General features: G+C 47.9%; 1 protein-coding gene across 2 annotated transcripts in view; it reads left to right on the forward strand.

The window, feature by feature from the left end:
• LOC138567406 (lipopolysaccharide-induced tumor necrosis factor-alpha factor homolog) overlaps positions 1 to 16,836 on the forward strand; it is a 327,246-nt gene that overhangs the window by 289,587 nt on the left and 20,823 nt on the right. For both annotated transcript variants that reach the window (XM_069645579.1, XM_069645580.1), the window contains one exon: positions 6,260 to 6,392. In XM_069645579.1, the coding sequence (XP_069501680.1) occupies positions 6,260 to 6,368 (109 nt within the window). In that variant the 3' untranslated portion in view covers positions 6,369 to 6,392. The remainder of the gene's footprint in view (positions 1 to 6,259; positions 6,393 to 16,836) is intronic.

Consider the following 16,836-nt stretch of genomic DNA (forward strand, 5'->3'; position numbering starts at 1 on the left):
GATCCCCACCTTACCGTATTAGGGTACTTCAACATTCCGTTTGACCTGCCCCTCAACCCAATGACCCGAGCGCTACTGGACAACATGAAAACATTGCAACTAACGACTCTGCTAGTCACATGCTAGATGCAATCTTCGGATCCGCCCATCACCTGACCACATTACCACCGCTCCCGCTCATATGTTCAGGCCACGCTGCCATCTTCTTTGTCCTATCCTTAGGATCAGCCGGGACCACCAACCCAATCCCGCCTCTGGAAAGAAATCAAAGCGACACCAGACCTGGCAGAGGTGCTACTTACCTAACAAACCACCCTTTCTCTTTCCCCTGCTCAGGTCACCATCTATAACTTCGATTCCTAGCTCTATGAAGCACTCAACTCCCTCTCGCCCGTTAGATCCTTCTTAAACAGAAATGCCACACCCCAGCCATCAAAATACTGACATTTCTGAAGCATATCCTTGAGCACACATGGTGTTCAGACCCTTCCACACCAAACATGCTAGCCTATGCCTCCCAGCTCACGCTCTATCGTGCCCAAGTCTGCAAAGCCAAAACATCCTTCTACATGAATAGAATCCCCAAAGCCACAAACTCAACCAGGCAACTCTTTAAGCTCATTGGTGAATTTAACGCTCCTGCATGCTCCACCATTGTACTCCACCACACACAATCCCTCTGTGACTCTCTCTCAGACCACTTCCACAATTTAGCCCTAGAGAAACACACCTCTATCCTCTCTAAAATCTCAATCCTCCGCTCCATCTCCCACGCCACCTCAACCCCGCTAACAGAAACTCCACCTGCCCTTCCACTTTTCTCCCCTTCTCTTCACTCTCCTGCCCATAATTACTCAAACCACTGTCACTCAGACATCCACCAGGCTCCCCAGGAGAACCCTGACGCCCCTCCCTGCTAAGGGAAATGTTGACATCCACCTGTGCAGGCAATCTTGCACGATTTGTCATCAATTCTTCACTGATTTTTGGCATCTTCCCAGCAGAATTCAAGACCTCCTTCATCAGGCTGATCCTTAAAAAGGCCTCCCTAGACCCTCTTGACCCGTCCAACTACAGACCCATCTCAAATAACTGGTTTATAGCCAAATTAGCAGAGTGGCTTACTCACAACTAATCCCCTTCCAAAAAGGTCGTAGATGCTGCTCAATCAGGCTTCAGACCATTAAGGGGAACTGAATCCTGCTTAGTTTCCATCTGGGATGATCTAAAAAGTCACACCCGATTCAGATTTATGCACTGCCCTAATCCGGCTCGACCTCTCAGCAGCATTTAATACCATAGACCACTCCATCCTGACCAAGAGGCAACACACTCTAGGCATTAGGCACCTAGCTCTGAAATGGATATCCTCCTTCCTCTAGAACAGATCACAAATCGTTCATTTTCCTCCATTTTCCTCGGTACCCGAGCCAGTCCACCACATGGTACCACAAAGTGCATCACTCTCCCCTCTCCTCTTTAACCTCTACCTGAGCCCGCTGCCTGCCCTCATCCGACGTCATGGCTAACTACGCAGATGACATTCAACTCATCTTCAAAATCTCAAATAGGCCTCCCACTGATCTTTCATCCTGATTCTCCGAAATCAAACGCCGGATGATGGCCAATCACTTTTTAATCAACCCAGGCAAAACAAAGATTATGCTATGTGGGAAAATGTCCCTCTTCCCCAACCCACACCGTGGCCCCCTCTCTAGGACCAACCCCCACTTCAAATATAGCAAAGAATCTTGGCTGCATTATGGACTCAGATCTGTCTCTGTCAAATCACATGAACTCAGTCGTAAAAAAAATGGTTTCCTCCACATACAAATACTTTATTGCATCTTTCCTTTCCCGACCTTTCCACACAGAGTCACTGCTATTTATGCCATCATCTTTTCATGCCTAGGCTATGCCAACTCTCTATACTTAGGCACTCCCGCCTCGCAACTCTGAGTGCAAAATACTGCTGCAAGACTCCTCCTAGCTTTCGGCCCTAGAGAACACATCTCCGCCACCCACCGAGTCCTCCTCTGGCTGCCGATCGGTCGGCGACTTCATTCAAGGTGATGTGTGTCACTCATCGAGCCTTCTACAACAAAGGACCTGAATACCTGCAGCAAAAATGCACTCGCTACAGAACAAACAAAAACCTCAGATCGGGCACGGCTTTTCTACTTGTAATTCCAGTGACCAAATCAACTTCTATGTGGGGAACCTTCTTCTCCGTACAATCACCCAAAATGTGGAACCCTCTCCATGTATCCATCTGCCTCATAGTGGACCATTTCACCTTCAGGAAAGCACGCAAAACCTGCCTCTTCCCTGGACCCAGGCACACGTAATGAAAGCCTCTTGACTAACACGACAAACAACCCTGTCAATGCCTCCCACCCTACTATCCCACTTACACAACAAACACAATCCCTCCTTCAGCTTTCCCACTGCACCCAACAATGTAGACTAGGCGGTCGAAACTCTCCCATGCAGGGAATCGAACACCCTGGGGACTCAGGCCAGTTTTGTTTGTTTGTTTGTTTGTTTTATTTTATTATTTGTAATGCGCTCCTAACCCGGAGGTAACAGGGCGCAATGGCAACAAGAGGATTGTAAAGCTTAGGCTACATGGAGCAAATAGAGTACAGCTATGGTTACAATGCTGGACACATCAACATCGGACAAAAATGCAGTGAGACATATTTACATACAAAATTAGAAATTACATGTTTCATGTTGTAGCGGAATATATAAATGGAAGCATTAGAAATCCCAAAGATATAAGTTAGTTGTCATGATCCTTGATCCAGTGGATGAGGTTAGATCTGAATTGTAAGTACGGGAGGTCTTCCCTTAAGGATGGAGGAAGTTCCAATGTTGTGCTGCTTTGACAGGAAAGCTGCTCCCACCAGTCATAGAGCGTTTAAATCTGGGCACCAGTAGAAGGTTAGAGTTAGCCTTTCTCGAGGGGCGGCAAGATGTTTGACTTGGGAATCTCGCAATGAGGTATTGAGGGGCGAATTGGTGGAGACATTTGTCGGTCAAAGAGACTGATTTAAGGAAGATCTTGTCTTTTGTAGAGAGCCAATTGACGGATCTTCTGATGTCTGAGATATGGACCTTCTTTGGGAGACTTAAGGTTGCTCTTAAGGCATTATTTTGCAAGTTTTGGATCTTGTTCGTGATGTATTTATTACTGCCTACGTAGAGCGCATTACAATAGTCCAGTTTGGACAAGATCAGGGATCTAGCTAGGGTAATACAATTGTTGGGTGAGAGGAATGGTTTAGCTGCTCTGATTAATTTACAGGTGTATGAGGTAGCAGAAGCCATAGCATTTACCTGTTTTTTTAAGGTTGACGAGGAATCTAGATGAAAACCAAGGGTTTTAACCTGCTTAGCCACAGCAATGATGTTATTATCAATTTTGAACGAGGAGTAGTTCTGGCTTAATTTGTTGAGATTAGGAGTAGTGCCTAACATGAGGAGTTCCGTTTTGTCATCATTCAGGCATAGACCGTGTGAGGCCATCTATGCTTGGATGATGAAGTACACTCTGTTTACAAAGGCCAAATCCTCGTCATAATCCCCCGTCAGCGGGATGAGGATCTGAGTATCATCGGCATAATTCGTGTAGGTGATACCCAGGCTATCAAGATCATCGAAGAGGGGCTTTGTGAAGATGTTGTACAGGGTGGGAGAAACACAGGAGCCCTGGGGCACACCACAAGTGATGGGCATAGGGTCTGCAGCTGCTAAAGGAGAGAAGACGTGCCTTGTTCTGTTGTTGAGGAAGGACTGAATGCGGTCAACTGCCTCTTTGGAGAAGTGGGCTGCAGACTCTAAGTGGTTGCAGAGGATCTCATGGTCGACCAGGTCGAATGCTGCTGAGAGATCAAGGAGCAGCAGTAGTGCAGTCTTATCCTCATCTCTTAGCGCATCTATTTGTGCCTTAAGGTCTATGAGTGCAGTCTCAGTTCCATGTTGGGGTCTGAAACCTGACTGATGGACTCCTAGAAGGTGGTTGTGTTCGAGATGGTGTTGGATTTGTAGGTATGCAATTTTGTCGAGGATTTTGAGTAGGAATGGCACTGTAGTGATGGGGCGGTAATTAGTGGGGATGGATGGATCTAGATTTTGTTTTTTGAGGAGTGGGAGGACCCACGATTGTTTCAGGTTGTTAGGTATTGTGCCTGAGGTAAAGGACGCATTTATAAGTTTGGTGATCAAGGGGATTAGTGAGCGGTGTCTCCCTGGAGGATGGGACACATCAGGAGAACGGCAATGACATGGACGAGGAGCTCGATTTCCATAGATTACTGTGCACTATCTCCACCATGCCCGAAGCCAACCCAGTATCTCTACTCTAAAAAGATGGTGCAGACAAGGAGACTTTATAACTGTGGTACATGTGTCCTATCTCAATTTTCCGCATGTCAACTGCATTTTAGCAATCAAGGCAGGTATCATGCACACAATGAACAGCAGAGCCCTCAAATGTAGATAGTTTCCCTAGGGGTTTAACAGGCTTCTGACCTTACTCTCGCCCTCTCTCTTGCTGCAACCCATAGAATACTGCTGAGTCCCACGAAAAATGTGGTCCCACTGGGCCTCATTACGACTCAGGCGGTAAGGGTTTTACGGCGGCGTAAACAGCGCCGACCCTTACCGCCTGAGTACGAGGTCCCTTAGCGCCATGGCGGACTTAACACCTGCTTTTAGCAGGTGTTAAAATCCATGGCGCTAAGGGACCATGGAGTTAATTACGCCACCGTAATTTACGGTGGCGTAATTAACGCCTTCCCCACTCCCATTATGCCCTATGGGGCAAAAATGGGAATGGGGAAGGGTAAATGGGGATTGGCGACTTACCGCCCCGCCAAGGTCGGAATGGGGCGGTAAGTCCGCCAACCACCATGGCGTAAACATAGTTTACGCCATGGTGGTAAAGTCACGGCCCAGGCGGTAACTTACCGCCTGGGTCGTAATGAGGCCCACTGTCACGTATATGCGCTGCATGAACAAATACTTTAACATAGGCACCCTGCTTATCACCGACTTGGCATTAAATGTTTGCATGCATTGAAGAAACTGTCATTTACATGTTTGGTCAGACAAAGGACTTTCGAAGGTCGTTCATCCACCACATCATTTCAAGGCCATACCAATGTCAGTAGGCGCTATACAAATTTCAAATATCTTAACATGACATAGTTTTCTGGGCAAATCTGTCAGTTACCAAATTTCCTTTCGTGAATACACATTGTTTCTTTCTTTCTTTCTTTCTTTCTTTCTTTCTTTCTTTCTTTCTTTCTTTCTTTCTTTCTTTCTTTCTTTCTTTCTTTCTTTCTTTCTTTCTTTCTTTCTTTCCTAATACATTGGTCTTCTTTCTTTCTTTCTTTCTTTCTTTCTTTCTTTCTTTCTTTCTTGAAAGAGAATTGACATTTATCTGATGGATACAGAAATGACACGTCCAACATATACAATATATGTATGCATCACCTGTATATGTACTGTGAAAAACCAGTGCATGTCAGCACTTCTAACTGACAGGCGCTATGAAAGTATGGCAGGCGCTATGTGTGAGCAAAGGTGCAATACACAGTGATTCTCCATTTCTGTCCCTCGGCTGTGAAGGTGGTAACAGTAGCACTGCAATCTGATTTTTCTAATTCTGAGCGGTAGACAGTGTACTAATCCTGGACCACTGGGCAGCCCACTGGCCCAATCAAAACTGGGGGCTCAGTGACTTCAGTAAATGGGACGGGAACAAGGTGCAGGTGGCGAAGGTGCCCTTCTGCAAATATGATTAGGAAACAAGCTGGCCACCAGCCAGAATCCCTTCACGGCCTGCTCTCCTTTTCTGAGTCCACTTTCATGTGTATCATTAAATTGGGTAATAATATGATTTAGAATGTATGAAATGGTAACGTGTGTGCTAGCAAGTGCATCAAAAGATTTTTTTTTTTTTTTTTGTAACCACAAATCCAAATGCTTATTGATTAAATGATTTCCTTCGGAAAAGACTGTGTCATGATTTCTACAAGGTTTACGTCTAACTATAAAAAGTACATAGTGGCTTTGCATCTTTATACAAAATGTGTGCTACTTTTTGCCATTTTAATCTACAGTAAAATCATTGATATCAAAGACCGTTATTGTAAAGCTAGAGGAGGATGGCTGGAAGTGTCCAGTTTGTCTGGGATACCTGGGAGCACCTTGCCTTCAGTTGATCACAACCCTCTTCCTTCCATTTCAGGTGCGTCTTTGGCTGCTGCATTATCCCCTTCTGTGTTGACAGCTGCCTAGATGTCAAGCACTATTGCCCAAGCTGCAATCACCTCATCTACAAACACACAAGGATGTGATTGAAAGAACGAATCATCACTCAGGTATAAAACTTAAAACATAGGAAGTCCAATAGCAACAATGTTGATGATTTGACATTTTCCTGTCAATGCTGAATAACTTTGCACTTTCTATCTTCCTGAGCCCTCAGCCTTTTGACCCTTCCCCGCCCCTCCCTGAGCAGTTCCTCCTCATTTTATTTTTCAAATGATATCTGGCCCTTCATCATGATAGATATTCTCTGATCTCCGATCGATTTTTTCTACAAATTCTCTCCTTCCAACGTATATTGTGCTTGTTGATTCAACTTCTCAGCACTGTATTATCAGTGATCTCATTATGAAGCATAATATACATTGGACACAGTAATAACTTTTCCTGACCTGTCATGATGACATTCCCATCACATCATTGAGCGGAGGATAGCACAGGGGCAACGCGCTGGTCTTGGAAGCAAAACCACACAGGTCAACAGAGGTTTGAATCCTGGACCTGCACTTAGAAAACGAACTTAGGTACGGTATTAGGCACGTTATAAAAAAACAATTAAATAAATCAATCGTTGCCATAGATTTCAAGAGCATAACTTATTTTTCCAAACATCCTACTATATACGTTCCCCAACCCTTCCCTCCACCTCCCTGTGGAATCTTGGAGATGAACATATCATATGCTCCAAGTTCCTTTCCCGGCCATACCAGACCTCAATGGACATTTAATTGAAATTGATATATAAATATGTATGGAATATGTGTTGCTGGCGGTGAGACAAATAAAGAAAATAATGCTTATGATAGAAGCTTAAAGTGCACAAAAAGACCTAATGTTGTCTTGTGCCATGCTTTTTTCAAATGATTCCATTCCTGCATGAGCATTAGATGTTGTATATCTATACACTACTTCTCTCATAATTCTCCACCCTTGGATGGAGTGCTGTTTCTGGGAGGGTGTTTGAGGAACTGCGACCTGAGTCGACGTCCCGTTATATTGCTCCTATTTGTTCTCTTAGATCGGTTGTGATATTGTCACATACAAATTTCAATGGTACGATGCTGTTGTTGCAAAAAGGTTTTTTTTATTTCATTGATGATTTAGAACATTTGGCTTTGGTTTTGTCCAATTGGTTGTAGTGTTCTGTCCATTATTTTTCCAGTTTATGGTTTGTTTTTTTGAGTTCCCTCTGTTCTTCTGTGAACCATTTCACTGTGATTCTCTCTGGACTGTGTTTGAAGAGTTTTAGGAGTGCTAATTGATCTAGCACATGTATGATCCATCTGTTAAGTTTCTTTTCCACCAAGTCCGGTGTCATTCTCTTTAGCTGGGATGTGTCGGGTTTGGTAGATTACAATATATATTTTAGGGTTTCTTCTGTTTGTCGCTGTGAGTTTTATGTTTGTCGACATCATGCAGCTCAGGATTTTGATGGTGAACAGGATCATATGAAGCTCGCGCTATATGTTTGGTACCGGGGGAGTGCCGGTCAAGAGTCCATCTCTGCAGACGATTGCTTCTAAAGTGTGTCCAGCTCTATGGATGAGACCGTTTACTATTTGTTTGAACTGAAGGGTTTCCAGTAGAGCGCTGAGGGAGTTTGTTATCGTTTAATTTTCTTTTTTTAACCAAAAATTGTAGTCCCCTAGAACAATTATGTTGTCATGGTTTTTAGAGAGGGTGGCTATGGTTTCAGTGAGATTTGTAGCAACATTGCAGTTGTAGGTAGGTGGTCTGTAGATCAGAAGGAACAGTAGGTTGAATTGGTCATTGAGCTTGAGATTGACTAGGGGTGATTTGCAATGTCGGCTGAGGGGAGGGGTGTTGAGCAGATGTCACTTTTGCGTGCTAGGGCAATTCCTCTTCCATTTTATCTGTTAGAGTGCATTCGTTTATAGACGTCGGGTATGGCTTCATTAGGGATAACTTTGTATGTGTCAGATAGCCAGGTTTCTGTAAGGAAGAGCGTGTCTGTGCCACCTTCGCTTAAGAGGTCGTACATTTCTGTTTTGTGCTTTGCCAAAGATCGTACGTTGAGTAGGCTGCATTGTAGTGTTTGAGAGTGGGCTTGTACTTTGTTAAGTGTAATTTCTCTCATTTCAGTTGGGACAGTGATTGTTGATTGTTTGGGTCTCTTTTGGGAGATCCTGTTTTTGCCTGGGTGTGCGGCTGAATCATCATCATCTCTCCCTTTGTTGAGGAGTTCCATTAAGTTGCGTAATCAGTTTATCTGCTCTGATTCGTTGTAGTGGGGTGTTTCATTGTCTGTGTGGTCCCTTTTCCAACCTGTGGTCATGTAAGGGGTGTGTATGATTAGGGATTCTAGCTTGGCTCTGGTTCTTAAAGGTGTCTTTCTGAAACTGTTTTCCAGGTTGACGGGTTCTGTGTGTTGTGGTAGGTGGTTTGATAGTCTGGTGGGATCCACTCTAGTATTCCTTTGGTCCTTTGTTGTGGGCTGTTTGTTTTCCAGTGCAGTAGTATTATAGGTGGAGAGGTTGTGGGAGATGTATGATGTCTTTGTTCTTTTCTTTGTGCGTATATTTAGTTTTTTAGAGGTAGTTCATGGTGATTTTGAGGTGTTGCGAATTCTGGTCGGTAGTTCTAGTTGTTCAATGGGGGTTTTGTTTCAATCAACTTTCTTGTTCTGTTTTCCATTATTGTTTCCATTCATCGGGGCATGGTTGTGGCTGCAGTGTTTCGTGACTTGTGGGTTGGTATTCTACTGTGGATCTGGTTGTGCTTTAAGCTATTTTGGTAGTAGGCTAACTAGTTGGAAGGTTCTATGTTGTTTATAGTTCCTGTTGGTTTTGATCACAGCAGGAAAGCCATAGTGTTAGACGATTGTTGACTGGATAGATCGATGTGGGGCTACATACATTGGCGGATGCCTCGGTGTGGTTATAGGTTTGTAGTGGCTTGTTTTGTCACAGAGGTCTCAGATTTGTCATTTGTTCTGGTGGTGTATGCCCTCCTGGGTTGTCTATTTTTTTGTCTCAGGAATTGATCGACGTGGGGCTACATGCAGTGGTTCAGTCGCGCCTACTGTTTCCTAACTGCCCTTCTATCCTTCTCCTACGTGTTGGTAGTTATTGCTGTATTCAATGTTCAATGTTCTCCACCTGCTTTCTACTCAGCAGTTTTTGTGTTGCCTGCTTCCACCACTTCAAGATTAAGGATGTCCACTTTTGAATGGCATGCACTTCCTTGATGACTTCCTGGATAAGCTGTGCTAGAATAGATACCTTGCATTTACGTAAAGCAGCAGAAACTTCAAGTTTTCCCTTTAGCCTTTTGGACATCATGGCACTTCTCTAAGCCCCTGCGGATGTAGTCAGCACATTTGAGAAGGAGGTAGTTCATTTAATTGCTTGTTTAGATTGTCTCCTCCTTGTAAAGCCACAACGCTAGCTAGACATGAGGGTGGGTTTCTTTAAAGGCTACAGTTTACAATCACAAGAAAATGTGGGAATGTTTCATTCACATACACTTGTTGTTTTCTGGTAGGCACCAATGATTTGCTCTTCAAGACTAACCACTGTTCCTGTAAGGGCTGATAATTGCTTATAGCTATCCAGTATATCTGCCTGCTGCACTATCATGGCAGGACTCTACAGTAGCTCCAGTCCAAGAGTCCCTTCGAAAAGGTCTCTAGTACAGAAACAGCAAGGCTTTCTCCATTAGTTGATAGAGGAAACACTTTTAAAGGCTAAAGTTTATCAAATTATGGACAGATAATGTTCAGCGTGCGCTGAGGGTGTGCTCTGTTGTTTTCCGATGTTTGGGACTCAGAGGAGTCACTAGGACCCAGCTGCAACCAAGCCTGTCACACTTAAGGAGCAGGATGCAAGCCCGTGCCAAGCAGTTTTCCATTGTTTACCGTTGGAAGCCAGCTGTTGCAGTGCTCAGCTTTGCGTGATGCCCTGACATTTTGCGGTTATAGGTCAAAGGATCGAATCAAAAGGATCGAAATGCAATAGGGTCGAGTCAAAAGGACCGAAAACAAAAAGGTCAATTTTTTTTCTTTTGTTTTCTTTTTTTGGGGGATCCCCCCCTGAACCCCTGTTTTTGGTGTAAAAACCACTTTTTATTCCTATACGGAAACCCAAAAAAATATATACATTTAAAAAAAGGCATTCGACCTTTTTTTTCGGTCCTATTGACTCGACCCTATTGTATTCGATCCTTTTGTTTTAGATCCTTTGACTGGACACCACATTTTGCACATGCATACGGACAGGTGTCAAGTCCTAACAATTAAAGTTAGGGGACTCCTCAACAAATGCCATGGGATGTGACGTTGTCAGCAATTAGTATATCAAGGTGAAATATGCACATTTCATTAAATTGGCTTTGCATAACCACCCACATTGCACGGGGGGAATGGCATTTGCCTTTCATAAAATCAATACACACACAAAACCAAGAGAGGATATTTTCTAATAGTGTTTTTGAAAACCTTAAAAGGTGTGCATGTTTTAAACTCCAAGAACCAGTACAAATGTTTTCCTGGAACTTGCAGCACCAAAATGGGACATTTCACCTTTAGTTGTTTGTTATTTTTCATCATGTTATATAGTTCAGCGATGAAGTGTCAGGCCTGCAAACCCAATGACTGCCGTTAGATCCCTGAGGTCGGCTTTAATTCATAAATTCAAAGAGGACATTCAATGTTTCTCATTTTAGCTAGGGGGGGTTTGTGGGGTGGAGGGACTGAATCCACCCTCTGAAAAAAGTGGGTGTACTCCGTCCACACGCGTCTTGAGCCCTTCATACGGAGGATTGGAGTGTGACATTCTCACTGAGTGAGGACAGGAGAGGTAGGGGAAATGCAGCGTTAAAATGCGCTTAATACCGAAGATCAGTTTCTAAGTGTGAGGCCGTGATTCAAACCTGTGCCTCTGTGGCTTGTCTTGCTGCCAAGACAAACGCATTGCCCCTGAGCTAGCCTCTCAGCCGTATGGGTCTCATTTCTAGTTCTAGAAAGAGTGGCACGCGATCACCACCCATTAGCCTTGAGAGTAGGATCTTCCCTGCTCGGGCTATCAAAAGCCAGTCAGCAACAGCCTAACACGGCCATAGCAGTGGTTGGATATGTAAGGAAGGTGGTCAAATGGGTCAAGATCAATACCAAGGAGAAGTGCCCCAGATTTAAAACAGCATTCTCTTAGTACTGGAAGATTTCTTCCAGTTTGGTAGCGGTACTGGTAGAGGCGTGATCAGAGCACATTCTGTGTTAGTAGATGAGCTGAGATCCCATTTTACCGTAAAATCAAAACAAATCCGGAAAAATGTATTCATAATCAATTCCTGGTTTGACAAGGATTGTTGGAGTGCTAAAGAAAATGTGATTAGATTTATCAAAGAGGCGCCTAGGCGTAGCACAGTGGTGCTACAGATGAAGCAAGCATGTTACAAAAAAGGATAAAATCTAAAAAGGAAGAGTTTACTAGGCAAACCTGGAATGCCCTTTTGAAGTCTATTTATGATAAAGATTCAAAAGGTTTTTGGACACTCATAGGGACAGGCAGAAATGATGTCCAGACTAATATCCACTGTAATATCCCCCAACAAGCATGGCATTCGCACTTCACTAAATTATATGTTGAAACTAGTGCCCTTACTGATCCACCCAGTAGTGGTGTTGCAGGGATCGTGGGTGGTTACACTCCTATCTGCCTGCCTATGGAAGAGGTGTGTGTTGCTTTGGCAGGTAAAAAAGCCAAAAAAGTACCAGGGCCATTAAAAATACCAGTGGACTTTTACAAATCCGCACCTGGGATCTCGGTGCCGTACCTTACTCAGCTTTTTAATGCAGCATTATCATCAAATTCTGTCCCTCAGACATGGACATAGGCTGAAATTGTCCCACTGGACAAGAAAGGAGGCATGGAGGATACAGGCAAAGTTCAACCTATCTCCCTGCTTGATGCTGGGGGCAAGGTCTATGCTAAAGCCTTATTAATGCACCTGAAGGCCTGGATCGAAGATACGAACCAGATCCATCACCTCCAGGCCAGGTTCCAGGTAGGAGTTAGTACTGCCTATCAGTGCTTGAGGCTGAGCTTGCTGTGGGACAAGTACACGTTGCTAAGGAACAATAACTTGTGCGCAGTGATCATAGACCTCAGGACAGCTTTTCGACAGGGTTCCCAAGTCTAGACTCTGGAATACCTTGGTTGATATGGGAATTCCTACCACCCTGCTGAGGGCCGTACAGAGTCTGTACACTGGTGACAATCTGTAATTAGGTGGAGCACTGATGTTGAGTCTCAAGCAATGTCAAAATCCAGATGGGGGTACACCAGGGATGTGTGCTTGCTCCAAAACACTTTTGCCGTTTTATTAACAATAGGATTATACTATTAATCAACATGCAGTGTGATGCACCAGTATTAGCCGGGGAAAGGTGCCCTTTCCTAATGTTTGCAGATGATGCTGTACTCTTATCTACAGGCCCAATTCGCTCCAAACTGCAGTTATCTGCTTTTGAAAAATGTTGAAGTGAAATGGGTTTACAATTACAGTTCAAAAGTCTAAAGTCATGGTATTTCAGAAAACAAAAACCAGGGGGGAAAAGCAAGTTTCGAGCTGAGGTTGAATGAAGAACTTGTAGAACAGGTAAAAGACTATCAGGCCGATTCATGGAAATACAGTCAAAAGTATCGCACGCGGCTGGCGCAGAGTGTTCCCGTGCGAATGTCTGCGCCAGCCGCGTGCGATAAAATCCATTTCAGCGCACATCGTATTCATGGATTAATCCTCCAAAACAAGCCGTGGCGCAGAGTGGCGCAGCGACCCAGCAGAAGCGCCAGTTACGCCCCTAAGAACGCCCTCGCACAAGGAAAAGCCATCAAAATCGCTAAAACATCGCAAAGGGCTGTGCCAAACCTTGACCAGTTTACCGGACTGCCAAAGCGGGGAAAGTGTAATACGGGTTTCGCGGTAACACGCGATCGGCCTGGGTGCGTGGATTTCAGGGGTGCGCGAGAAGTATCACACGCGTTTGGGCTGTGTGCGTGTATTCCAGGGGTGCGCGAGAAGTTTTACACGCGATATGCCTGTGCCCATGTATTCCAGGGGTGCGCGAGAAGTTATACACGCGTTAGGGCTGGGTGCGTGTATTGCAGGGGTGCGCAAGAAGTTTTACACGCGTTAGGGCTGGGTGCATGTATTTCAGGGGAGCGCGAGAAATACTACATGCGTTATGGCTGGGTGCGTGTATTACAGGGGTGCGCGAGAAATCCTACACGCGAATGGGCTGGGTGCGTGTATTACAGGGGAGCGCGAGAAGTTCTACACGCGATTACATCATGGTACGTGTATTTCAGGGGTGCGCAGGAATTTCCACACGCGATTTCAGCAGGGTACGTGTATTTCAGGGGTGCGCGTGAAGTTCCACACGCGAATTCCGCAGGGTACGTGTATTTCAGGGGTGCGCGTGAAGTTCCACACGCGATTTCAGCAGGGTATGTGTATTACACGGCTGCGCGGGAATTTCCACACGCCATTGGGCCCGTGCGAGCAGGATACGCGTATCTCAGGGGTGCGCGGGAATTTCCACACGCGATTTCAGCAGGGTACGTGTATTTCAGGGGTGCGCGGGAATTTCCACACGCGATTCCATCAGGGTACGTGTATTTAGGGGTGCGCGTGAAGTTCCACACGCGATATCAGCAGGGTTTGTGTATTTCAGGGTGCGGGGGAAGTTTCACACGCAAAATCAGCAGGGTACGTGTATTCCAGGGGTGCGCGGGAAGTTCCACACGCGATTCCATCAGGGTACGTGTATTTCAGGGTGCGTGGGAATTTCCACACGCGATTGGGCCCATGCGAGCAGGGTACGCGTATCTCAGGGGTGCGCGGGAAGTTCCACACGCGATTCCATCAGGGTACGTGTATTTCGGGGTGCGCGTGAAGTTCCATACGCGATATCAGCAGGTTACGTGTATTTCAGGGGTGCGCGTGAAGTTCCATACGCGATTTCCGCAGGGTACGTGTATTTCAGGGGTGCGCGTGAAGTTCCACACGCGATTTCAGCAGGGTACGTGTATTTCAGGGTGCAGGGGAAGTTCCACACTCGATTCCATCAGGGTACATGTATTTCAGGGTGCAGGGGAAGTTACACACGCTATTCCAGCAGGGTACGTGTATTACAGGGGTGCGCGGGGAGCACCACACGTGAATTGCACGTGTGGGCCCTCCCAGGTGTTCCCTCGACACCCTCCATGGCCCCTGCAGGTGGCTCACACCACAGGGGCCTACCCTGCACATGTCCTGCAGGCACCCCATCCACCATGGCCATGCCCCCCAGTCAACCCACATGTCAACTTGCACTACTGGCCACCAACGCATGTCCCCCTGCACCCCCAGCCACCAGGGGCAGCCTCCACCAGGCCCCCACCCATGTCTCCCACCACCCCCACCCCCCCAGTCACCAGGGGCAGCCTCCACCAGGCCCCCACCCATGTCTCCCACCACCCCCACCCCCCCAGTCACCAGGGGCAGCCTCCACCAGGCCCCCACCCATGTCTCCCACATACCCAGCCCCCCAGTCACCACGGGCAGCCTCCACCAGGCCCCCACCCATGTCTCCCACCACCCCCACCCCCCCAGTCACCAGGGGCAGCCTCCACCAGGCCCCCACCCATGTCTCCCAGCACCCCCACCCCCCAGTCACCAGGGGCAGCCTCCACCAGGCCCCCACCCATGTCTCCCACCACCCCCACCCCCCACTCCCCAGGGGCAGCCACCAGCAGGCCCCCACCCATGTGTCCCACCACCCCCACCCCCAACTCCCCAGGGGCATCCTCCACCAGGCCCCCACCCATGTCTCCCACCCCCCCACCCCCCAGCAGTGCAGGGGCAGCCTCCACCAGGCCCCCACCCATGTCTCCCAGCACCCCCACCCCCCAGCCACCAGGGGCAGCCTCCACCAGGCCCCCACCCATGTCTCCCAGCACCCCCACCCCCCAGCCACCAGGGGTAGCCTCCAGCAGGCCCCCACCCATGTCGATCACCACCCCCACCCCCCACTCCCCAGGGGAAGCCTCCAGCAGGCCCCCACCCATGTCTCCCACCACCCCCACCCCCCACTCCCCAGGGGCATCCTCCACCAGGCCCCCACCCATGTCTCCCACCCCCCCACCCCCCAGCAGTGCAGGGGCAGCCTCCACCAGGCCCCCACCCATGTCTCCCACCACCCCCACCCTCCAGCCACCAGGGGCAGCCTCCACCAGGCCCCCACCCATGTCTCCCACCACCCCCACCCGCCAGCAGTGCAGGGGCAGCCTCCACCAGGCCCCCACCCATGCCTCCCACCACCCCCACCCCCCAGTCACCAGGGGCAGCCTCCACCAGGCCCCCACCCATGTCTCCCAGCACCCCCACCCCCCAGCACTGTGGGGCACCTGCCAGCAGGCCCCCACCCATGTCCAACTCATGTTCCCCACCCCCCCCCCCCACCCACCAGCACTGTGGGGCACCTGCCAGCAGGCCACCACCCATGTCCAACTCATGTTCCCCACCCCCCCCCCCCACCCCCCAGCACTGTGGGGCACCTGCCAGCAGGCCCCCACCCATGTCCAACTCATGTTCCCCAACACCCCCACCCCCCAGCACTGTGGGGCACCTGCCAGCAGGCCCCCACCCATGTCCAACTCATGTTCCCCACCACCCCCACCCCCCAGCACTGTGGGGCACCTGCCAGCAGGCCCCCACCCATGTCCAACTCATGTTCCCCACCCCCCCACCCCCCAGCACTGTGGGGCACCTGCCAGCAGGCCCCCACCCATGTCCAACTCATGTTCCCCACGACCCCCACCCACCAGCACTGTGGGGCACCCTCCACCAGGCCCCCACTCATGTCTCCCACCACCCCCACCCCCCCAGCAGTGCAGGGGCAGCCCCCACCAGGCCCCCACTCATGTCTCCCACCACCCCCACCCCCAGCCACCATGGCCAGCCCCCACCAGGCCCCCACTCATGTCCCCCATCACCCCCACCCCCCAGCCACCATGGGCAGCCTCCACCAGGTCCTCACAATCCCCAATCATGTGCGTTATGGTCAGCCTCCACAGCCAAAAAGCCCTACCAAGTAACCCATTCACCCACATGGAAATTGAAATTACATGTTACACCCCCAATGTCCATAAAGCAAATGAACCCATGTCCGTCACACACAATGGTTGCAATTGAATGGGAAAACACCCAACATGACATGCATGAAACCAATGAGATGATACCACACAGTGAAGTATGAAAACAAAATTGTATTAAAAAAAAAAAACCTAATGAAAAGAAACAAACTACAATGTCAATGAAAAAAAAGAGAAGCTGCATGTCCGTTTTAAAAAAAAAATACTACAAATCCAAATCCTAAAAAAAGTTGTCAAAAGTCACATCAAAAATAAAATCAATCCAATGAAGAACTATGTACAAAACATCCAAGGGTCCATGAGCCCAACTGAACAAAGGAAACCTACAAAAAACCCTAACTAA

This window comes from Ambystoma mexicanum, chromosome 2p, assembly GCF_040938575.1.
Source record: "Ambystoma mexicanum isolate Mex_15411 chromosome 2p, UKY_AmexF1_1, whole genome shotgun sequence".
Lineage (NCBI taxonomy): Eukaryota > Metazoa > Chordata > Amphibia > Caudata > Ambystomatidae > Ambystoma > Ambystoma mexicanum.